This window comes from Ceratotherium simum, chromosome 9, assembly GCF_057802395.1.
Source record: "Ceratotherium simum simum isolate JZ-2026a chromosome 9, ASM5780239v1, whole genome shotgun sequence".
In the NCBI taxonomy this organism is placed as follows: domain Eukaryota; kingdom Metazoa; phylum Chordata; class Mammalia; order Perissodactyla; family Rhinocerotidae; genus Ceratotherium; species Ceratotherium simum.
The window spans coordinates 80,737,966-80,762,960 of NC_141908.1; the positions used below are offsets into that span (position 1 = coordinate 80,737,966).

A 24,995-nucleotide genomic window follows, 5' to 3' on the forward strand; every position below is an offset into this window, starting at 1 on the left:
GGTGTACACCTCCAGCCTCATCCGGTTAAGCCCATCAGCTTGGTGTTCCAGGCCCACCACATGGCGCTGCTCTCCCCATCCAGTGTCAGCTCCCTGCCCTGCTCCTCACACAAACGCACGGGCCCTGCCTGCCTCGCGAATGTTCTCTCTCCTCCTAGCCAAATCCTACTTCTTCTTCTGACCCAGTTTACATCCCAGTTTCTCCCCAAACCCTTCTAGGAAGATTCTAGGCTTATTGATGTCTGCAGTTTTCTAATTTCTACTATACTTAGAGCCTGTCCTTGGATTTGTCCTGGTCCTACAGCCTTGTCTCATTCTCCTCCATTCTGAGCACACAGGAAACAACCTGTACTTGATTCAGTGACACCAGCAAACCAGCAAACGGGAGTGAACTTCCTTCTAACCTGAGTAATATGATCTCCACTTAAATGTTTACTTCTTGAAATGCAAATTATTGAAACAGGTAGTAAGACTGCAAAAATGACAGTGGATACCTAATGCTCTCCCATTACTAAATGTCAAGTTGCCCCCTCGGCACTAACTCAGGCTGACTTACTACAGTGAGCCCTTCTCCAGACCGCGGGGCCTTTGTGTCCTCAATCCCACTGAGCTACCCAGCCTTTCCTAGTGTGCTGCAAGCACGAGAAATGGGATCGTAGATTAACATACTCTGGTTGTGGTTTATGTACATTTGTCTTGAAGGGCTTTTTCTCTTTTAGTGAGTGATTTTTTTTTTTTTTTTACTAAGGATTTAAATAACAAACAGTTGCATGAATATAAAGCATAATTTCTTTCATAAATAGAAATCAATACTTATTTCTAAATAGTTGCAAGTGGAGAAATAATTAGCATATTATTATTCAGTAATTCTATTTCAACCTAAATCTTGCATTTAGGATTCTAGGACTCTTCATCCGTGGCATTGAAGAAAACAGCAGGTCCAAGCGGGAAGGACTGTTTCATGAAAATGAATGTATTGTAAAAATCAACAATGTGGACCTCGTAGACAAAACCTTTGCTCAGTAAGCAGTTTTTCATTTGTTTATTTACTTTATTGATCGCTAGAATGCTTGTAATCATTACTGAGCTCATTACGATCACAACTGTAGGCAGAATTTCTGGTCAGTTCCCTTTGAATGACCCCAGAACATCCATTTTCAAATCTGTCTCATGCTTTAGCGTCCTCAGAGGTGGCCTGCACACAGCCCCACAGCCTCAGGAATGGTAAACTGCAGAATGCAGTGGCGTTCCTGCCTGCTTGTCTTTCTGGGGCATCAATAGATGGGTTTGTTTTTCTTGGGGTATGGGTCAGTTAGATTGGTATTTAATGACTCTTTTCACAGATGGTTAGTTCAGCTTATTAATTAACTTACTTGGTGTATCTCTGCGAGATATCTGTGAGGACTCACTAAATAATAGAAACAAATGAAAAAAATTAAAATACTCTCCCTCAAGAAATCATTTCTCTGCATGTGAAAATGTTATGGGAATACCTAAAGAATTAGAGTATGTAGCAGTCTGTGTAAGTTTTTTAAAATGTATGTTGGCATTGCAGTGGGCTTCTGGAACAAGGGAGTAAATACTCCTTAGTAATGAACACCAATCTCTCCTGTTTCTGACCAAAACAACTCGTAATATATCTTCTCTGTGACCATTAGTTGTCAATATTGTGTGTGTGTGTGGGAGGGGGTGAGTGGTTGTGGGTGGGGGGTTGTGGGTGGTGGGAGGGCAGTGGGCACTGGCTGCTCAAATGTGGAAAGAAATGAAGCCTTAAGAGTCTGTTTCTGAAAATAATGAATAATAGACAAAATTACGATAATTATTAATAATGATATTATTTTTATATACTACTGTGCTTTTTACAAGGACTTGATAAGTATGAAAGGCAGACAGTTTATCCCTATTTTACAGAGGTGGAAATTGAGGCTCACAAAAATTCAGCATGGAGTTAGTGTGGAGTAGAAACTGACTGAACAAAGGAGCTGGGCTGTCTATGTGAAGTCTTCCCCCTCCTCCCCTAACAATGTGGGGAGTTACACACCTCACTAAGGGTGGGGCTGGGGGGGCTCAGATAGTAGTTGGAATTACAATTAATTATTATTTGGTGTGGCTCCTAGTAACAAAGACCTGAAATAAGGGTGGCTTAAACAAGATTAAAATTTATTTCTTCTGAAGACAAACAAGTGTGGAGGTGGCAGTCAAGAGTTGGTATAGGGTTCCACCATCATCAGTGCATCGGGCGTCTTCCATCTTTCTCCTTTGCCATCCTTACTATGTGGCTACTATCTTTAAGTTGTGTCTCAGTCACAAGATGGCTGCTGGAGTTCCCTCCATCACTTCTGAGTTTCAAGAAATAGGAAAGGGAAACAGGAGCACAAGAAAGTCTCTGCCTCCCAGATGAGCCCACTTGCCTCTAACGCCTTCCCTTACAGCTCGTTGGCAAGAAAGGCTGGGAAAGGTAGTTTGTTTACCTACTCGTAAGGCATAAGAAGGCATAAGGAAGAAGAAAAAGTAATAGGAAAGTTGAGGAAAAACACAAAGTGCCAAGACAAAAAAGTAACAAGAACAGGTAGTCTATCATAGAATAACAGGGAGAGTGCATATGGGATTGACAACCGCCGTGGCAATCAACACGACCCGCACCTACCAAATGTCTCGGCGAGGAAACCTTGAACTTCAGGAACACAACCAGTGTTAGAGAAGACCCGTGCCTGAGAACACAGTCCTAAAAGGAGACTAGTTGATAATCTGATCAATACTACAAACCGATTTTTTTTCTTCTAAAATTAAAGCCTGCTTTTGTATTTACTTCAGTAATCCCTTCTGGATAGATTTTCAGGTTTAGAAGTACTTAAAAACTGTGGGTCATTAGACAAGTTAATCTCTGAGTCTCAATTTCCTCACTTTGCAAAATGAGAGCTAATTATACTTAGCTAAGATTAAATGAGAAGATTAATTAAGAAGGTTGTTAAGAAGATTCCATGAGAGAAGTATGCACGTTAACACTGCCTGTGTAGCCCAGTGCGGGGCACCTAGTGGGCAAGTCATAAGTGGTAACTAGTATCTAGTTAGCGAAGTCACGCTAGTAGTAATGGTGACGGTGTCTCCCGTGCTCCTGCTGCGCCCGTTGCCACGATGTGGACCACAGGCTAGAACGCGGTGTCATTACACGTTTCCTGCCTCTCCTTCAAGGGCTCAGGATGTCTTCCGTCAGGCGATGAAATCGCCAAGTGTGTTCCTCCGCGTGCTTCCACCTCCAAACCGGGAACAGTATGAAAAATCCGTCATTGGACCTCTCAACATTTTTGGTAATAATGATGGCGTTTTGAGGACAAAGCTGCCACCTCCTGTCCATGGGAAATCAGGAATAAAGACAGTAAATCTCACAGGAGCAAGCAGTCCTGAGGAAGATGCTTCGACTTCCCTGCAACAAAGCCAGAGCCCTCGAGTGCCAAGACTTGGGAGAAACACATCCTCGCCCTCACTCTCCCCTCTCCTGGGGTTTGGCAGCAAGAAAAATGCAAAGAAAATTAAGATTGACCTAAAGAAAGGTAATTATTAAATTATGCTTAATAGCATTCTATTATTGTAACATGTAAAATTGGTTAAGAGAAATGCATTAAGGCTAATTTCGTTAATTCACTTTTCGTTTAATTGTATCAAAGAATAGATTTAAGTGTATACTTAGGTAACTTAAATGTCTTGAAATTGTAGTACTTCCTTATTCTTTTCTTCTGGAGAGTGTAGAAGAAATATAGAAACAAAATAATAAAGACATGTTGGGGAATGTAAAGAATATTGCAAACTTGAGAGAAACAGAGCAATATTGTATCACTACTTAATACTAAATAGGCGCTAAAATTTAGTTGTCCCTGTTTTGAGCAAGATTTATGATTTTTGAAGCTTCCTTTAGACCAAGTCCAAAAAGCATATTGTTTCTGGTTTTCTAAGATAGTTTTAGACCAGCAAAAAATTTATTCCTCAGAAAGCAAACGTGATAATTACTAATTTCAATAATTCAATGTTAAAAACAATTTTTCAAAACATACATACAAAAGCATGTATAACCTTTTCTGTCTTCATCTATTTCAACTTTTCTAGCCCTTTCAAGCGCAGATCAACAAGACTAGATTGTGTGTGTGCGGGATCCTATTTATTCCTTGTTATACACACACACAAGTATTCATGCACTTCTGTGCTTCTGTTTATTTTGTAACTTCTCCTGGTAATCCCTACCCCCACTGCAAACTTCTACAATCCTACATGATTTTCAAGATGCAATTCAGAAGAAACCAAGATCTCATAGCTTTTTGTCTGAATTAGTAGAGAATTTAATGATCACAAGGTAGTTTTAGAATACTTAATAATAACATATATCAGAAGCAAACTACATATACCTTTGATAGAGATTATTCTGAAAGATTCTCTGGTCAAAATTTCATCCCCCTATAAGAATTCTATAGTGGGAAGAAAATGTATTGACTAGGAGGCACAAATGCTCTGATGTGCTTAGCAATTAGGCTTTTATATAAATGCATCAGTTGTATTTTCCCTATAAATTATCCAGCTACATATAGACTGAGTATGGGATTGAGTGCTTTGAGGAAAGGTAAATCAGACACAGAATGTGACCTTAAAAATCCATCAGAAAGCCTTGAATGCAAAAATAAAGAATATGACATCATAGCTCTACTTTGGGAAGATTAATCTGACAGCAAAGAGATATACTGAAGAAGAGACCAAACAACAAAAGATCAGTCAAGGGTGCATTGCATCTGTCTGAATATAGTATGTATGCCTTAAGAGCTGACTGGATATGGGAAGGAAGAGCGAGAGGAATTACAGTTATTGCTGAGCTTTTCAGCCAGGGTGGCTTGCACAATGGAGATGCCATGGCTAGAAATTAGAATTTTAAGTAGCTGAGTGTATTTGAAAAGGCCAGGATCTGGACTAGAGAAGAGATTCATAGTGAAGTTTGAAATGCTGGTGCAAGTGTGTGCAAGGTGATATCCAGGCAGCTGACACCAGAGGGATCGGGTCAAACAAAGAGATTTAAGTCCCTTCCTTAGGGAGATGGTAGTTGGAGCTAGGAGCTGGCCACAGCAGAGCATCCAGAGGACAAATTGTTCCAGGACAGATCCTTGGGGAACATCTATGTTTATGTGGGAGATCAGTGGGTAGGAGAGAGAGAGACAGACATGATGTGATCAGACATGGGAAATAAAAATATGAAAACCAAGGGGGGAGTTAATGACAAGAAGATGATTGGTGGGAAGTGTCAAAGGTAGAGAAGAGGAAAGACCAAGAATAGAAGGAATTACTGGATGTGGTCATGGGTAGGTCATTGGTGATGAAAGACTGGAGAAGCAGTAGATTGAAGGAAGGATTCTGTAGGGTAGAGAAATCTGAGCATACTTTTAGATGAAATGAAAAAATATACCGGAAGAGAGAGATTGGAAATGCAAGAGAACAGGGCAGGGGCAGCAAGCATGAGTGAGGGGACAACAGGATGCAGTATCCAAGGACTGGAGACGCAGCCAGAGGGCAGCCGCTTATTGGCTAGCCCGGTGAGAGCCTGACGGATCCCGTCAGATGGCCTGTCACTTCTCAGGAAAGTATGAAGTCGGGTTATGGTTTACTGAGAGATCCATCTCCCACGTGTATGGATAACATGTGGCATTTCTTCTAGGACCGTAATAAAAGAAAGTGCTCCGCATCTGCATTGGGCCCTAAATTCGCTTTGATAGTATCATGGCCTGTGAGGAACTATAATCTGTATTTGAAACCAGAACAACTGAAGCATATTTAAAATATTTGCCATAATGTAAATATTTCACTCATTCTACATTAATCTGCATTAGGTAGATTTTGCTGTAAGATTGAATGTAATATTACTCCTGCGTAAGGTGACCATGCGTTTTCCTGATCTTGTACCCTAGGCCCTGAAGGACTTGGTTTCACTGTTGTTACCAGAGACTCTTCCATACATGGTCCTGGTCCAATTTTTGTAAAAAACATTTTACCAAAGGGAGCAGCAATAAAAGATGGCCGCCTACAATCAGGGGACAGAATTTTGGAGGTAAGAGCTGGAATTAGTATCTTCCATAAAATATTTCTTGGTATTTAAATCAGTAAGTATATAAACATATATATTAAATTTAAATACAATATATTGAGAATGATTTCTTGTAGACAAGATAAGGACTTTAATTAGAAAACTGGTTAATGAGAAGCCTAACTTTGTAAGTCCCCAATAAGGGCAGTTGATATGGGGCCAAATAATACTGAAAACTTTTCCCTGTCTTCTCTTTCTTACGTCTACCTCTTAGGGTGCCTGTAGAATTTGGATCAGATCCAAGAGTCCATCATTTATTCATTTAGGGCCAAGAATTTCAAAATCACACCAAGCCCTGTAACAGTTCCTTTAAACTTCTTGCAAGGCTGGGCCAGCCTGTCTCAGGTTGATCTATGCCTGTAGAGAAGTGTTTGGAATACCAAAAACAAGGGGCTTTTTTTTTTTTTTTTAATTTTTTATTTATTTATTTATTTTTCCCCAAAGCCCCAGCAGATAGTTGCATGTCGTAGTTGCACATCCCTCTAGTTGCTGCATGTGGGACACGGCCCCAGCATGGCCGGAGAAGCGGTGCGTCGGTGCGCGCCCGGGGCTCCGAACCCGGGCCGCCAGCAGCGGAGCACGCGCACCTAACCGCCAAGCCATGGGGCCGGCCCAGGGGCTTTTTTTTTTCATTTATTTTTGTTTGGTAGCATCATCTTCCTGGCTAAATGCATATTGTCATTTACCTTTAAAGATGTCATCTTCATTGAAACTGGCTGGTTCCATTTAGCTTTCTCATGGCATGGAGCAACACTGTAGCTTTTATGTAGTTCTAGATTATGAAAGAAAATGTACCAAATGACTAATGTCACTCCAAATTAGAATCTCCAGTAATCTATGGTAACCTGGTGACTATAATTTTCTGTAGAATTACAGAGAACATGGAGAACACTGTAGAATTATAGCGAAAGACTCTTATTTCCAGAGGAATTTTCCATATGATAATGGTTCATTTCTGCTTTTTGTATTATGTAGAAAATGGTATCAGTTAAGCATTTGAAATCTGCTCCCTTCTTTTTTGAGGAACCATTCTCTGGAATCTGTTGGTTTGGTTTCCCCTTCATAAGAATGCGATGTCTTAGGAAAAACTGCTGATACTAATTGCTGACTGTCTGAGACTGTCCAGCACCACAGTTATAATGATCAGTATGTTATTGGTTTTATACACGTGGTTGGTTTGGGCCCATGTGCTCAGTATTCATCTTTTCAGAGCTTCATTGATCATGGGAGCCCAGTTTCTGCTTACTTTCAGAAACCATCTAGGGTAGAAGGAGATGGCAAGTGTTGTAATTGTGGCTGCTCATATGATTGCGTTCATTAGGTTAATGGCAGAGATGTCACCGGACGAACTCAGGAAGAGCTTGTGGCCATGCTGAGGAGCACCAAGCAGGGAGAGACAGCATCACTTGTCATCGCTCGCCAAGAAGGAGCTTTTCTGCCCCGAGAGCTGGTAATATTCAGATCCCAGTCTCACTGAATTTTCAGTGCAGAGCTTACTATACTCAGGGAATTCATAATAGCTGAGAAATGAGTTCTAAATCACAGGCTTCGTTTGTAGCAAAAATTGAATCACACCAAGAGTATTGTGCCCGATTTGGGGTATCACAGTTTTAGGATGTTGATGCAGTGAGTTGGGTATATGCAAACAGTATTTCTAGGGTACAAATTCAAACCCCCTTTCAAGGAAGCACTTGAACAATATTCAACTAGATAGAATAAATACCCATATTTTGAGTATGTGCTATGTGCTGGGCCCTATGCAAAACACAGTCAGCAAAAATGTTCATGGCCCTCTCTTAGTGCAGTTTGCAGTCTAAAAGGAAGTAAAAATGTAACCAAGTATTCAGAGTGGTCATGGAGATTCCAAGAGCAAACTGCAGAGTGCTACAGTAACAGGGAATTTAACCGAGTCTTGAGGGGGAAGGGCATCTCAAGGAAGAAATTTCAAAAGTAGTATTAAAAATGTATACCCTTTGACCTAGTAGCTACACTTCTAGTAATCTGTCCTGAACTGATCATCAAAGATGTGGAAACAATTCATGTACATTGATTTTTTTTTCTAAAGGCCCATTTCTTGTACTGATATATTGGGCACTGTACAACCAAAGGTATTAGTTAGATAAATAACTGGATAGTTCTCCAGTAAAATATAGTAAGTACTTAAAATGGTCTCTGTGAAGAACTGATAATAACATGAGAAAATGTTCATAGTTTATTATTAAGTAAAGAGTCAAGTATAAAATGATATATGCAGTATGATCAAATTACATTAAAAAATCTTAAAAAAAACTAGAAGGAGATGCACCCAGATTGTTGAGATTATGAGAGATTTTCATTTTCTCATTTTTTTTTCAATAAACACATTTTATTATTGAAATATTTATTTAAGAAAGCTATAGAAAAGTCAAAGGACTTTTATGGCTAATAACAAAGGGGAATAGATGTGATAAAAGGGCTTTTAATAACCCCTTGTTTTTATTTTGTTTCCTTTGAATCTATATAAGAAATGACAAAGGCCTATATAGGTAATATGAGAGGTTCCGAGAGGGAAACTTTCGGAACAGTAAGAGTTAGAGAAAATTGACTTTAGTTAACTTGAAAAAGAGAGTTTAGGATACATGATTATTATCAAATACATAAAAGAGTCATTGTATGCGTTAGAAAGTAAACAATCTGTTTCTTTGATACTTTATATCCATTAATTTACTTATGTGTTAATCTAACAAACAGTTTACTGAGTATCTGCTGTGAACTAAATTGGAGGTTCTGGGGATGCAAAAATAGTTAAGACTAATTTCCTGCCCTATTTGAGCTTGTACTAAAACAAATGGTTGGAAGTGATAATGTTACAAGAACTTTCTAACTGTTGGAGCTGTCCAAGAAGGAAATGGGTTATTTAGAATGTGGAAACAGAGCCTGCCTCACCATCTGTCAAAGATGCTCTAGAAAAAATTCTCCCGTTGATACGGGGATAAGACTGGATAACCTTTAAGATATCTGCTCTGAGCCTGATATTCTGTTACATGGGTTTATATTCACGGTTGAATATGCAGCCTTCCTGCATCACCTCTCTCATGGATTTATGCTCCTTAGCACTGGCCAAAGGATACCCTCCCTCCGTGTTTCTGTGGCCTGGGGTTTCCTTTTGCTTCTTCCTTTTCTTTCCATTGTCTTAGACATTTTTCCTCGTGCCCTATTGTGTGCTTTGGGAAGATCTGTGGGAAAATAGGGAAGGGAAGGCACGTTCCCCACTTCCTCTCCTCTACTTGACTCCTCCAAACTCAGCCATTTTGGAAGGCAGAATGTTGAATGTCTGTCTCATCTTCTCACTTAAGCTCCTCACTTTTCCTAAAGAGAAATGCTGCCAAAACTTGAATTCTAGATTTTTTTTTTCTAAATTCAGATGGATTCTTCTTTCAATCCTTTATTTATCCAAAGACCTTGGTCTGAAACAATACAAAAGACAGCAGCAGGTATACATAGCAGGGAACGCTTTCACTTCCTGTCCAATTCTTTGGTTGCTGGAGATAAAAACTCTTAGAAAACCTCAGTGGGACTATGTACTTGTTTCGGGGATGGGAGAACAGGGAAAGAAGTTTTGACTGTGTATTCCATTGAACTGTGGTCCCAGAAGAAGTAAAACCCTGCATAGAATTGTCAATCAAAGACAATTACACCTGGAAGTTAGTTAATGGAATAATAGAATTTTCAGACTAAGGGGAGCTGAAAGAATCAGTGAATCCGACTCTAATTTTACAGTTGAGAAAACAGAGGTCCTGTGTGGTTGAGTAACCTGTCCATGGTCCCACAATTAGCAGGAACTAGAGGCCTAAGTTTCTTAACACTTGGCACCATCCTTGGAGTTCAACTCCCTGTACTCAACTTCTGCACTCACCACTCACTGTGTGACCTAGAGCAGGTCACAAAGCCATTCTGAGGCTCCGTTTCCTCGTCTGTATCATAAGATTGTTGTGAGGATTAAGAGAGATAGTACGTGCCAAGCTCTTAGCATAGTTTCTTGCCAATTATAGGTTCTCAATATATGTTAGCTGTAATTCTTTCTTCTAGTACATTACCACTTCTGTAGTACTGTACACACAATACTATACTTTACCACTTCTGTAGTACTGTACACACAATACTATACTTTAGATACTTTATGGGGTAAATAGATTTATGCAGGTTTGCCTGGGGCTAACCACTATTTTGAACATTGTTTCTTTTTTATTATTTTTAAATGTATCAAAAATACTGAATTACAAACAAACTCTTTATAACCAACCAAATCCATAAGTCAGGCAGCCTGTATATATTATTTCACTCTCATTTAATAGAATTTAGCAAAATTTGATTTCTATCCCAGAAAGTGACATCATAGGCCGAGCCCACCAGGGAGCATATTAAATTAATTGTGCAACTATGAGATTATAAGTGCAAATAAATTATTTGTTCTTGTTTTTAGTTTTACACACAATTTGGAGGGCAAGTGGTTATCCATTCCCTTAGAATTCTCTGGTAAATAGTCTTTTTTTTTTTTTTTTTAAAGATTTTATTTATTTATTTATTTTTCCCCCCAAAGCCCCAGTAGATAGTTGTATGTCATAGCTGCGCATCCTTGTAGTTGCTGTATGTGGGACGCGGCCTCAGCATGGCCGGAGAAGCGGTGCATCGGTGCGCGCCCGGGATCCGAACCCAGGTCGCCAGCAGTGGAGCGCGCTCACTTAACCGCTAAGCCACGGGGCTGGCCCTCTGGTAAATAGTCTTGACTCTTTAAAAAATATTTGACTTCTAACTATCCAGATATGTGGAATATTCTTTGTAACCACAGCAAAGCAAGGGCCTTTGAGGCTTACAAGCACCTAAGTAATGTGGACCCAGAATCTTTGTTTGGGAGAAATATGAAATAGGATTCTCTTTCCAGTCCAGTGCCTGCCATGAGTGCTAAGCAGCAGACCCGTGCAGAAAGTTTAGAGGGAGGTCGTGTTTGGCATGGAAGGGACCATTTCAGTGGGAATGACTTCATAATGTGGCATGCCCTGGACTATTGGAAAGAGCCAAACGAAGAACAGTGTGCTATGTGATACATCTTTGTATTTTTCTCTCAAAGAATTGGAGGGGGTGTCACTGTGGTCTCTTCCCCCTTATGTGATGGATGCACACACTGGACTTTCCATCGAAAATCTGGCAGGATGTTCCAAGGAAGGGCAGTACTTCCTGCTTTTGTCTTGTTCTATCTCCTTGGAAGAAAGCAAACTGTGTTTATTGTGTGCCGGTTCTGAGACACTGTCCTCTACCTTTTGTCAAGCCCTGCTGTTTCATGAGCTCTGTATCCTCTTAACAGCACCGCTCTGCCTGTTTGCTGACAGTTAAATCTTCCTTCCTTCCTTGTTATCATTAGCTTCCTGTCAAGTCTTAACACTTACAGCCACGGGAGCATGTGATCAGCAGGTACACAGGAAGTCCCGACATAGGACAGTCTCTGGGATGTGACCCTGTCATTCCAAAGGCCTTAGCATCCATTTCCTGGTCATTCCTCCTGACCCGCCACCTCAGAGAGCCATGCTGAATTCTTATGTTTGCTGGTCCAGATCCTCCTTCCTGAGCAGTCGGTTAGTATCACAAATTTAGCAGCACATTTAGCCAAGCTTCTTTCCATCTGTGGCAAGCTGGGTTGAAAATCAAGTTGGAGGAATTTATGTAATAACATCACAACTACTTAGCTCTTTTTAGTATCTTTACCAAAAGAACTGTGCTTCAGAGGTAATCTTTCTAGAATCCCAGGATGGAAGATCCTTTGATCTCCCACCCCATGAGTGGGTGAGAGTTTAATAAAGAGGCGTTCACATAAGGAACATTTTTGCAGAAGGGACTTTAAGATTAGTGTTAGTAATAGAATCGGAAGGTGAAACTGCTGTGTCTGCGTCCGCACTTGAAATGAAAACTACTACTTAATCGGCCGTTTGTTTGGTCTGTTCTGTGAGACGTAGTCTACAAGTTCTTTTCTGTCCCTGAAACCTGGAATTCTTTTCTTCTTTTGCAAAGTGTTAGATAAAGCTATCTTTCCATTTAGGAAAGATCCTGAAAAAGTAAATGTTTTTTATTTATTTCATGCCTTTATTTTTTTAAGAGTTTCAGAGAAAGACACACTTAGTTGCCGTGTATGTGGTGTGCACGTATGTGTATGTCTTCTTTCATTTATTGGGTAGAAAGAAATATTCTGCCAGTTCTTTGTTAACCTCTTTAATGTTTTATGTTCTGACCTGCTGCCTTATCTTTAAATTATCCTGAAAATCACAGCAACCCCTGGTGGGTAAAACGAGCTGAGAAAATTTCAAATGTATTTATAATTTCTACCTGCCAAGTTTGCCTGCTATTAAATGCCGGCCTCTGCAAGTGGGATTAAATATATTTCAAGCAAGCAAGTTGCTCCTGCCTGGTGTGATTGAGATCCAGAAGTTAGCCATGTTTGTCATGCTGATTTGACCTTCACTTGGGAATATTGCTTTTGCTAAGAAGAAAATGATGCCCACATGCTGGAGGCTCCCTTAATAGTTCCTGTGCTGAGTGTTTCCCAACACTGCCATCTTTCCCAGGCCCTGTGACCACTTCAGCAAATGACATGTGGCTCCAACTCCCAGGTTTACTCTGTCTTCTTACTAAGTGAAAAACACACCTTCCAATGTCAAATTATTTAACATCATGAATCATGCAAGAATTTTGGTTTGAAATCTTAGATGAACCTCATTTAACTGATACATTATTTTATTCCCTTTAGCTATTTGATTCAAATGATTCCATGCTTAATTAACCAAGGTACTTAAGGAAGAATGAATATTATAGCAGTTATTTGTGGATAAGTAGCAGAAATTGAAGGATGATTTCAGAATGATTTTTCTACCTAAATCAAAATGTGAAAGTTATGTTTTAGAATTTAAATAATTATACAAAAACCAAAATGCATTGCTATGTTCTATGGATTCTCCAAGTAACATAGTTCTAATGACTTAAGATGGAGTCCTTGCTAGGCTATAGTCTCCATTTCTGCTTCTCCCCATAATAATTCCCATTTCTTTCTTACTGCAATTCCATTCAACCAATAAGCATGTAATACTAATCAAGGCTTTGCCACATGAACTCTGGAAATGGGTAAGATGTGTTCCTGTCCTCAAGGAGCTTCTAGCCCACAAGGAAAAGAGGTGATGAGTTGACCAAATCATGCAAATAATGTGTTATGGGGATTCAAAATTGGGGACCAAGAAAACCTTCAGGAACATGACAGTATTTGAGAAGGGTCTTGATGATTGAGTAGGATTTCAAAATGTAGAGCTGCAGGGGGAAAGGAAATACCGGCTTCAAATACTCAGAGACTGGAAAATATAAAATATATCAAGGAGATAGTAGGCAGCCCAACTTGACAGATTACTGAGCAAAGGGCTATCATGAGAAGTAGTGTTGTTTGGAATAAATTGGAAGGGGCGAGAGGTGTTAGGATACCTGCTAAGAGCTTATTGTAATTCACTAGAATGTAATGTTACTAGTTGAGATCTGGGGTCGGTCAGACCTGGGTTGAATCCTGGCTCTACCACTGATTGGCTGGATGGCCTTGATTAAGTTATTTCTCTGAGCCCCCTTTCCTCATCCCTAACATGCGGATCAGATTTTTGTTTACCTAAGAGACTGTTAGCATCAAATAAGATGCATGTAAAGAACTTAGAATAGGGCACATAGAATGGTGTTCAGCAAATGTTACTTGTTATTGTTATCAGTGTGGTTTATCTGAATGAGAGATATTAAGTGCACAGTTAGGGTCTCCCGCCCAATGGGAAGGGAGAGAGAGATGGAGGTAGAAAACTTTGTTTTTGGCATCTGATAGATGTTGGGGTGATGGAGTGAGAAATATCAATAATTCCAAAGTTTTGTGTTTGTGTATCTAGAGAGAGCATTGAAAGATGTATAGGCGGGTTTGGAGGAGAAAACAAGTATTTTTGTCCTAGAATTGTATTCCTTTCATGGATCCCAAGCTGGTCTATGGGCCAGAGATCATCAGCATTTTTTCCTGCTCCCTACTCTCAAGCCATTCCAAACTTTTCTCAGTTCTTTAAAATGTTGCCAGTGCCCTCTCCTTGCCAAATATGTGCTATGAGCCTGCCCTCTGCCTAGGACACCCCTCCCTTCCCTTTCACCTCCCCAGTCCTTAAAGTATCTCCTTACATGTTCCTTCCATGGGCAAAGCTTCCTTGGACCCCCAGGTCTGGGCCATACAGCCCTGTTTAACTTTCCATTCATATTCAGGACTCCCCTTAGCATGATGCTGAGTAGCACATTGTTAACATTTTTCCCTGAGACCTTAGGGACTGTAGACAAATAGCAATTAAGAGCCCAGGTTTGGGAGTCTCATGGCCTGAACGTGAGTCCCTGCTTTGCAATCTCACTCAACCTCTCTGTGCCTCAGTTTCCTTCTTTGTCAAATGAGGACAATAACAGCACTTACCTTGTAGAGTTGTTGTGAGAATTAGCTGAGCACAGATGCCAGCATTTGGTAAGTGTCAAATACTGTTAACTTCTGTTATTTCCTGTGCATGGTGCACACTATATGCTCAGTAAATATCTGTTGACTGAATAAATGAAAGCTATGCATTGTTAAAGCAAATGATATAGAAGGCTGGAAAAGGTAGTGCTAAGGAGCTACTACCCCAGATCTATTTCTAATCTGTGTTTAACGCATTATCCATCCTACTACAATTATTTTAAATCAAAACATATATGCAGATATTTCCTCAGATTTGAGAGCATTAGTTATCTCTAATTACGGCTACACAGGACAGGGAGAGTAGGGATAGTTAGGATTGAATATAAATGACAATGTAGTTAGTTGAAATGATCATGAAGACATTTCCCTAATCTATTTGTACAGTTTACTTGTAAAGAGATATAAAACAATAAGTATCATTACCTATATTTAAAAATTATATAAATATTTTTGAAGTATTAAAAGTATTTTAAAGTATTTTTTAAAAGCTTCAATCTTGTTTTAAATTTTAAATTTAAATTTAGCAACTTTAAAATGCTACAGTAACTTGTTAGAACAATGGTTCTCCACGTGTGGTCTCAGACCAGCAGTCTAGGATCACCTGAGAACTTGTTAAACGTGCAAATTCTCTGGCTCCCTTCAGACCTAGGGAATCAGAAACTCTAGGGGTGGGGCTCAAAGATGTGTTTTAACAGAGCCCTCCAGATAGCTCTGATGCTCGCTCAAGTTTGAGAACTACTGGAGTAGTGGTTTTGTTATAAAGAGCATAAGGCCTACAAGATAAATTAGTGACTGTAACTGACTAGCTTTAATAATCAAATTTTCAACTTTCTGTTGTGCAAACAATGTCTTGCTCTGTGAAAATTTCCACCCCAAATGAGTTGCGTCTCTTTGGCCATGTGCCTCTCATTTTGGCAAAGGGCCAGTGCTGAGCACAATCCAGTTACTCAACTCAATTACACCTGATTCATTCAGGCAAACTCAATTGTAGTTGACTTTTTCAGGCCCAAGTCGATTGTGCTTTAAAATTTCCACCCTCAATTTGATTGTGCTCAGAATTTGTTACGTGCCACCTTGTAACTTGTCGATTCAGACACCTTCCAAAGGGAGGTGCTCCTAGGGAAGCTGCGGAGATGGGGTTGTTGGTGTTTATTTGTAGTTACTCCTGTTTCCCTTCCCCTTCGTCTCCAACATGGAAGGCTAGAGGGTGAGGTGTGCCCCCTCTGGCCCCGTACTCTGGCCACAATCTGCCATCCCTGTTCTGCAAACTCTGAACTAGTGTCAAGGGTTTCAGAGCTCCTAAGAAAGTGATGCTCACTTACTGTCACAAAGCACCTAAGCTTACTTGTTCCCATTTATCTCATTTTGAAGTTGGGGAAAATGAGGCACAGAGGTATTGCTCTTTACCAGAATTTACATTGTTTGTCAAAATCAGAACTGTTTTCTGAGTAAGACTTCCACCTCCCCGAGGTGAGTGTCAGACCTTCTCACTGGTGCTGTGGGCCGAGAGACCAGGTCCTTAGTCTTCGCCAGTTTTTTGAATGCGTTCAGTAACCCGCAAGGCTGAGGGATTAATGGTCATCTGCTACTCCCCGAGAGGTACTTATACCTGAAAGAATTTTCCTGCACCTTGTCAGCAAAATCAAGTCTTGATAAAATAGATGACGATAAATGCTCTGGTTCAGCATTATTAAAACAGATGGAGGGCGTGCTGGCCACTTGGCCTGCTTGTATGGCTTCCAGGTGTCAGAATGAAAATACTTAATGGCTTTTATCACAAGACTGGTTTTGTTGGAGATTGGAAGGTGGTGAAAGAAGGAGTGTTCTATGCTGAAAAGAAGCTCTCATGACATATCAGAGGACTGGGGCCTAATTACATTCCCTTGCAAAGTTGAGAATGGAGAGCCATGAGACTCGGATGTACTCTCATGGCACAAGACATGTCTTATTAGTGGCCACCGTGGCCATGATTAGGCTTCCGGAGGCTAGAAAAAAGAAGAGTTTTCTGAATATACTTGTTTAAACAGCTCAGAAAAAGGAATATTGTGACCAACCACAGACTGTGTCCTTCTCATCATCCAGTTAGCCAAATGTTACTGGTCATTCCTGCCCGCTGTTGATATGGAGCAGCTGGATAAGAAAGTGGTTGTGGACCTCAGAGGCTGACCTTGATTTGCCTAATTACCCGTCTGCCTGCGGTCAATACATTTGGTGTAAGAAAAGGAAATGCGTTCATTTTGTAAAGGATATTTAAAGATTAAGGGGAAAAAAGGTACTGCCTTAATTGATTGTAGCTGACTTTTCCAGCTGTTATCAAAGTAAATACCACACATGTGAAACCACCACTGTAGTCCGTTTCATTTTGAAAGTATACTTGGAGGTTTGAACATGTTTCATCTGCCTGTTTTTCAGGGAAATGTGTGATCTTTATCATTAAAGAATATCAGCTTAAGATTGCTACTTTTTTTTCCCTAAGGGCTGATAAAACAGAGAGAGACACTTGAATAACAATCTGTTGCCACTTACCTCTTCCCAGGCCCCGTCCCCAAAGATTCTCTGGGCAGTGACTTTTGAATATGTTCTCATTATTTTTAACGAGTGTGCGGAACATATGACGCAGAATGCAGCAGTAGATAGGTGCCCTTTTACTGAACCTGTCACATATGATAAAACATCGAAGGAGTTAAAATGCACTTTTCTTTAAGGTATTATAATTATTTAAATTAAGATGCCCAAGTACACACCACATACTATTCAGTTCCTTTTGTTGCCTAAATGAAGCCCCACCCTAGTCCTAGTTCTCTCTTTAAAAAAGAATGTTTTATCACAAACGTTAAAAAGACAAAAGAACATTCAATATTGTTATGTCTCTTTAAGTTTACCCTTCTTTAAATCTGCCCTGTGGCAGGATATTCAATTATACACGAGTTCAATTATGTTTCCTGGCCACTTATTGAGTTATATGGAGGACTTTTATCACCTAGTCTTTCTGTAATTAATTCTTTGCATTTCTTAGAGGCTTAGGACCTAAGGAGGATTGTTTAATAGCTTGAAAATTTGTTTCAATTTTCTTATAGTTCTTCTTTCTCTCCTTTTCCTTCCTCTCTCTTTTCCTGTTTTACTTCTGACCTATCATCTTGCCTTTCTGGAAGCAAATAACACTCAATATGGTATCTCTATTGCAGAATATATTTGTTTCTACATTGCATTAAACTGCTAGGTGGTGATGAAGAGGAAGGTAATAGTACACTACGTTAAATCACATTAAAACACCAGGTGGTGATGAAGATGGTAGTAGAATGGAGAAAAATATCAGCCCCAAGAACAACGAAGGCCCCATTGCTAGTCGTTACTGCGTGAATGTTGGAGCCCATGGCTCCTGGTTTATGGAGCCGTCAGCCTCAGCACCCTTCAGGGGAGTTACTGGCTTTCCACCTGATGCAAAGGGCTCACCTCTCCCTTCTCTCCTTCCCAGCAGCTACATATTTCATCTAGAGACCCTTGACTTCCCACTGGAGGGGCAAAACACACAGAAGCAAACAAGCACAAAAACCAAAAATGGCAAAACAAAAAAACACCCAAGCAAAACATCTACCCCTGACTTGCTTGCACGCCATCTCCCTGAAAGCAATGCTTCTCTTCCTTGGTACTCAGAAAAGTTGATGTTCAGGAGAACTGTCTTCTTGGGTCTCCATTTCCCTCCATTTCTGGGTCCACACTGATGATAACAGAACCCAACTGTTCAACAAATATTAGCTGATCAGATAGGTACTGCACGTTTATTGGTGCTGGCTGCTGTGCCATAAACACAGGGTGTTCTAAGATGTATTGCAACATGGCCTCTGACCTCTAGGAGCTTGTAGACAATGCTAAGGGGCATTAGAGAGACCAGATAAGAATATGGTGTAGTATCTATCATCTGTGGGGACTGCTAATAGGAGGGAAAGAGTTGCACAAATTTAAGGAAGAAACTGGGAGGTTAATAGTGAACTAGAAGTTATGAAAAGGAAGAAATCAATAAGGGCTTTAAATTCATGAAAAGTTTTATTTATGAAGTGTGACTCTGGTTGGGCCGTGGATAGATTCAAAGAAGCAAGGAGAGAAAACACTCCTGGAGATGTGGAGAAGCATGAGCTGAAGGGAGGAAGGAAAACTGAGGAAAAGGAAGGAGTAGAGAAAAGGAACATTTTGGTTATGGTGATAATATTGTCGTTGGCTCCCTACGATATCACGTGAGCAAAATTCACAAGTCCACACAAGATCATTTTCAGGGATAATATAGAAAATCCATCAAATGTGAATTTAAGATCTATTTGATGTGTCTTTTGTAATGTCTGTGTTCGTAAGTTCTCTGTTTGTAAGTTCTGTGTTTGGGCTTATTCCCGCAGCTTGCGTTCAGCTGGAGCATCTGCTGGGCTGGAGGTCCAAGATGGCCTCCCTTACCTGGCTGTCAGTTGGTGCTGGTTGTGGGGTGGGGCATGTTGGTTCTCCTATGTGTGTCTTCTCATCTTCCAGAAGGCTGGTCCTTACGTGGCATTCTCAGGACAGCAAAAGCAGAAGATGCAGGGGCTCTTCAGTTCTAGCCTTGCAGGTTGCACAGTGTCACTTCTGCCTCATTCTCTTGGTCAAAGCAAGTCACACAGCCAGTCAAGATCCAAGGGAGAGGTAGATAGATTCCACATTTGGATGGAAAGAGCAGCAAAATCACATTGTAAGGAGCTTAATTCATTGGGGCCAATAGTGTTGCAATGTCTCACGTTAGGTTAGGACAGTTGGAGAGACACTGTTCTATGCAGAATGAGTGTGGGTCGGGGATGTGAGAATTGGGGTATCGGCCCAGGACTGCCACTCGATGTTTGAGTTTAGGAAGGTCATTTGACTTCTTGGATCTTATCTTAATTCCATTCACAGAAATTTTATTGAGTTCTTTCTTGGTACAACTACAGTGCAAGAGGTGCAAAAGTTAGGGAAATGCCTCTTTCCTTACAATGTTGTTTAGCAACATTTTTAACCATGACACTCTGGCTAAACATCAATTCTTGTCCCTGGTCTGGGCACGCTTTTCCCTTTCCTCTCCCATCGCAGGTAGAGATTTACTTTTCTACAGTGGACACCCGCAGCCTGGACTGGGGACTGGGAGTAGGGGTTGGATTGTGTAGATAGTGATAAACTAATAAGTACTAAAGTTAAATTATCAAAAGAAAAAGTAATTTGACAGTAGATAGGGAGAAGAGTTTCCTTATCTATAAAACGAGGAGCTTGAACTAAATGGTCTCAGATCTCTTCCCACTGCAAAGTACTATTCTGTGAATGTCTTTGCATCAGTCTTGGCATGACGCTCAATCCAGATAGTGCCTGAATTATGAGTGATCCGTATATATGAATGGGCACCCGGAGTCAGCCTCTGAGTGTGTGTCTGTTCCACAGTTCAGAATGCCTTGGGAGCATTTGACCTAAAGAGTGCCTTCTCCTGAGTAAATGTAGAGCTAACGAATTGCCAGCAGACTTCTCTCTTGGCCACCTTTCGACCCCCCTGCTGGCACGGTGCTAGTTGCCACGGTAATTAGTAGCCACAGATGGAGCGCCTCCTCCAGTACTCTCCTGCCACACCATGGCTGTGGGTACCAAGAGACTTCACTCCCTTAGCCAGCTCAGAAGGAAATACGTTCCTTCTTTTCTAAACTGAAGTTTAGAACATTCTGAAATATAGCCCATCCAATAGAAAGTAAATTATGACATACTGGTATGTTTTGGAGATACCGTGGAGTGAACAAACCCTCTTGGCTAATGGAGATCTAGACAACTTACCAGTATTTCTTTTGAGAGGAAAAAAAAAGTTCAAGTTGCAAGAACCAAGTTTACAAACAAACTTATATACAACATGTAACCTGTTTTCTAACTAGAACTTGCCTTGTCTATACCCCCAGTCATCGTTTATTTAAAGCTTATTTCCATTACACATAAAGAAAAGTGAATAAATTACAAACACTGTTCAGTAAGGTTTTGGCCATCCTTAATGCAATAAAAAAATCTCTGAATTCTGGATTCTTCTATTGTAAAAATATGACCGTGTCAACACTAGCAACTTGTTGAAAACTTGGCAGATATTTCTAATGTAATTATTAACGCAAGCTGCCTCAATTCCTCTTTGGTATTAGACAGGTTGTAAATAAATTATATAAATAAATATTAGTGCAATTATTAACTTGGTAATTTTATGTGCTACATAGGCACATAAGGACATTAGACAGATGAAGGCTGCTGAACTTGTTCATGTTTGAGTTTATACGCAACAGTGACTTATTCCCTGTATCCTAAAGGGGTAGAAGGACACTAGATCGAGCCTTGTCTTCAGCTGCATAAGTGAATATAATTGTAAAGAAATATATATGTAATTTTTCATGGTGGTTAAGTTAATAACATGTCACTATAATTTGTGTACTTCTAAAACAGAAACCAAATCACGTGCATCCTAGTTGGAAAGAAAGTAAAGACAAAATAGCAACGAACAAGCTAGTGGCTCACTTGTTTAAAGCCCAGCCTTGCTGTCAGATGGCGGTTCAGAGGTTCCTCTTTAACCTGGAGGGTTTTTTTCAGAAAAGAATAATGATAGCGTGTAAATGTCTTCCTTCCTTCAGGAACCTTTGAAATCATAAGCCGAGGATTGCATTGCCTCTCACCCTCAGCTCTCAATAGCTCCCAAGGGAGCTGGTGTGTCTTATCAGACGGGAGCAGCCAGGCAGGGGCAGCTGCCACATTGAGAGGCCAGGGCGGTGGAATGGTCAAGGCCGCCGGGCAGGTAGTGAAAGGCCTCTTGCTGTGTCAAACAAATGCGGTTTCCTTCCTGGCTTCCGCGGGAGCTAATTTTGTTTTTCACTTCTCTTCTGGTGTAAGAACAATAAGGATTCATAAGGCCATGCTGCCTGTGAGGAGATGTGCATTAGATTATCATAAATCCACAGATAAAAAGTGCAGTGGTCAATGAGAACAGGCGTTCTTGGATGAAATAAAAGGTTTAATTGAAAGAAGCATCCCAGGGGAGACAGATGATTGAGTGTGGTATTGAGTAGACATTAATTACCATAGACCAGAGGGTGGAGAAAGTGAAAGGAAGACCATTCCGTTGTTTTTTAAGTTCCCAAATCTGTTTCTCTTTAAGAGAATGTGGGAGGTTATCCTAACAGGATGCTAGGAAAAAAAGTGAGGTTTTGCTCATACACAATGTTCTTAGAACACTATTAATATTTCTTAGGAAGTTGCAGCTGAATTTTCTGCTAATACAGATATTTTTGTTAGAAGTTAGAGATCTAGACAGGGTACAAAGTATACAATTATGCTGAGTAATATATTCCTACTGTGTTGAGTTATAACATTAGTAAAAGATTTGTATTTATTCATAGTTCTAGAATTTTTTTGATTCTTTGACTATGTCCCTCAGCTCATTCTTTTACTAGGTTGGGTTTTCGTTCTACGGTATAACAGAAAAATAAGAAATTAAAGAGGCATCTGAACATACGGTCTCCATTAAACCCCAGGCGGCTTGCTGTGTATCACTGCAATATGGCTGCCTTTGTAAATCCTGCGTATTTGTTTAGCCAATGCCCTACTTTTGATGTGGCTGAAATAATGGGATGAACTCTACATCCACAGAGATAAAGGCTGGGATCAAGGGTGCTTTAACAAGAAAATCATTGGTCAGGTGTCTCTTTCACCAGTCATTAACATGTGTGAATTATGACTTGGATACTTCTCTCAGGTCAAATAGAACGTAAAAACTATTCTGGATTATCTGTGCCTGATGTGCAATGGATTTTAAAGGACAAAGATGGGGAGGTACCAAGTGTATTATGAATGTTTTACTTGATATTTGTTCACAATGCTGCCCAATTTAGTTACAAAAAAAAGGTCAAACTTTTAGTTTATTTGCTTTTTGGTTTTATTTATAACAAATGAATTCGCTCAGAAAGTGAATTTAAACTTTTCAACCAATTGTTTAGGAGTTGATATAGACACAGTCTTAGTTTTAAATGTGAAAAAATGTTTTTTGAACAGGGTTAATTTGAACAGGGTAGTTGCCAAATAGTACCAGCTGTCATAATAAAGTGGAAGTGAATGACAGATTTACTCCACCCCATATCAAAACTCAAGAGCGGATATGGTGATCAGATGAGCCAAAATAAATGTGAGTTCTTAGAAACATTTGCAACCTATTTTCTTGCCTAACTCAGCCCTTCAGAGGCATCAAAGTGCAAACAGGTCTTGATGAAGCTCAGCACTATTATAAAAATGGCAAAGGAAAATCACTGAATTGTTGTAGATATACCAAACACACTACCTAATATTCCAAAATTCCATTTGATGATGGTGATGGTGGTGATACTGGTCTATATTACAAAATAATAGAACTTAATTAGCAGTTTTTAAACTATTTTTTGGTATTAATAAAAATGTGGCAATATTGAGCTACAATGGAAGAACTAACTGATGCAGCACTTGTCAGCAATGCCTCTTAAATAATATTTACCATACACTTGTTCTCAAGGATGGGTTAGGATAGGTGCTAGTGGCATAAATACAAGTGGAATTGTTCTTGCTGCCCTTGAAGTCCTTAAAGATTTATATAATAACAACCACAATATAATGTGATCAGCACTATAGTTTAATTATGTATAGAGTGCTAAGGAGACCCAGATGAGGGCCCAGCCACAGAAAGCAGATGACAACTGAAATGGGCTTTGATGGGTAAGTAAGAGTTTGCCAATGGCCATCAATGTGGGAGGGGAGAGAATGATGGTTAGCTAGAGAGAATCCCACCTGAAAAGTAAGAGAAGCTCTTCGTGGCCTTTGATTAATTAATTTCAGTTCCATCTAACAAACATGCTAGAAAGTTTAGGCTAGAAGTGTTAAAACTATGATTTTTTAGATGAGATGCAAGACATAGCTGTCACTTTTTTTTTTTTGGCATTTTAATGCTGTTATTTGAAGAAGGGCACCGTCGCAGAGAAGTGTCAACGAAATAATTTATGAAGTCATCCTATAACAAATATTTATTATACATATGCGTCCTGCCTGAGGCTGAACTGGACTCAAAGTTGAATCAAACCTAATTCCCACCTCTGATGAGATCACAACGGTACAGTGGAGGTAAGACAGGCACTCCAGCAAATAGTTGTAAGAATAGAAAGACAAGTGATGAGAATCGTAAGAATGAGAAAAAGTCAGTAAAATGGGAGCTCGGAGGAGGGCACATTGTTTTCCACTGATAAAATCAGGGAAGGAGGAGGCGGCTTGTATGCTGAGACACAAACTCGGCGTGTCTGGAAATATTAAGTAAAATTTCTTTTGAGGTGAAAATAATTTCTGCATTTGATATATACACATATACGTATGAAATAAAGATTCTTCCTATGTGTGATTAAGTGTCATATAAATTGTAGGTCAGTACCATCCGGAAAATGCTTGACTGAAAAGATTCATTCACTCATTGTGCTTAGATGAGTCTTCCTTTTTGATGTATCAGCAAGTAAAAATGGCGCCGTGATGGATTAATTAAAAAAAATGAGGAGCCTGGCCCGGTGGCGCAGGCCGTGAAGCGCGCGCTCCAATGCAGTGGCCTGGAGTTCGTTGGTTTGGATCCCAGGTGCGCACCAACGCACCGCTTGGCAAGCCATGCTGTGGGGGCATCCCATATAAAGTGGAGGAAGATAGGCATGGATGTTAGCTCAGGGCCGATCTTCCTCGGCGAAAAGAGGAGGATTGGCAGATGTTAGCTCAGGGCCGATCTTCCTCACAAAAAAAAAAAAAATTAATTCCTCCAGCATAAACTAAACTGAGATAGTCTTTTAGTCTTTGACACACACTTGACTTGGTTGGAAAATAAAGATCCATTAGTTCAGGGAAAAAGGAAGTCCTGCTCAACCTATGTCTAGGGAAATATTGATTGGAAGTGTGCTGAACTTTTAAACTTCTTGTAATTACACACTGATTTTACAGGAATGAAGGCCATAGACATTGCTCCCTTATCCTTGTCCTGCTTTCGTATGTAGAGTACAGCAGGAGAGGAGCATTTGGAAGATGAATACTGAGGAAGAAGAACGTCAAGTGAAAGGCAATATTCAGTAGACCATGCCAGTTATTGAGAGCTCTGGGGCCACCTGAACAGTCCCTTTTAAGAGCCTGGCAGGAAGATTGCAGGAATGTGGGAGGAGGAATCTTCTCAGACTAGGCTACCTACTTTGGGAAAATCTCACAGACACAGAAGCCACTCTGAAAATCACACTACAGGATGGTGTCTTAGCCTGATTGGGCCACTATAACCATACTACAGCTGGGTGGCTTACAACAACAGAA

At 40.2% G+C, this 24,995-nt stretch overlaps 1 protein-coding gene across 1 annotated transcript in view; it reads left to right on the forward strand.

Moving 5' to 3' along the window:
• Nucleotides 1-24,995, forward strand: part of PARD3B (par-3 family cell polarity regulator beta) — a 929,552-nt gene that overhangs the window by 495,878 nt on the left and 408,679 nt on the right. Inside the window, exons 7-10 of the mRNA XM_004426826.3 lie at nt 897-1,022; nt 3,193-3,551; nt 5,940-6,079; nt 7,437-7,565. Of these exons, the coding sequence (XP_004426883.2) occupies nt 897-1,022; nt 3,193-3,551; nt 5,940-6,079; nt 7,437-7,565 (754 nt within the window). The remainder of the gene's footprint in view (nt 1-896; nt 1,023-3,192; nt 3,552-5,939; nt 6,080-7,436; nt 7,566-24,995) is intronic.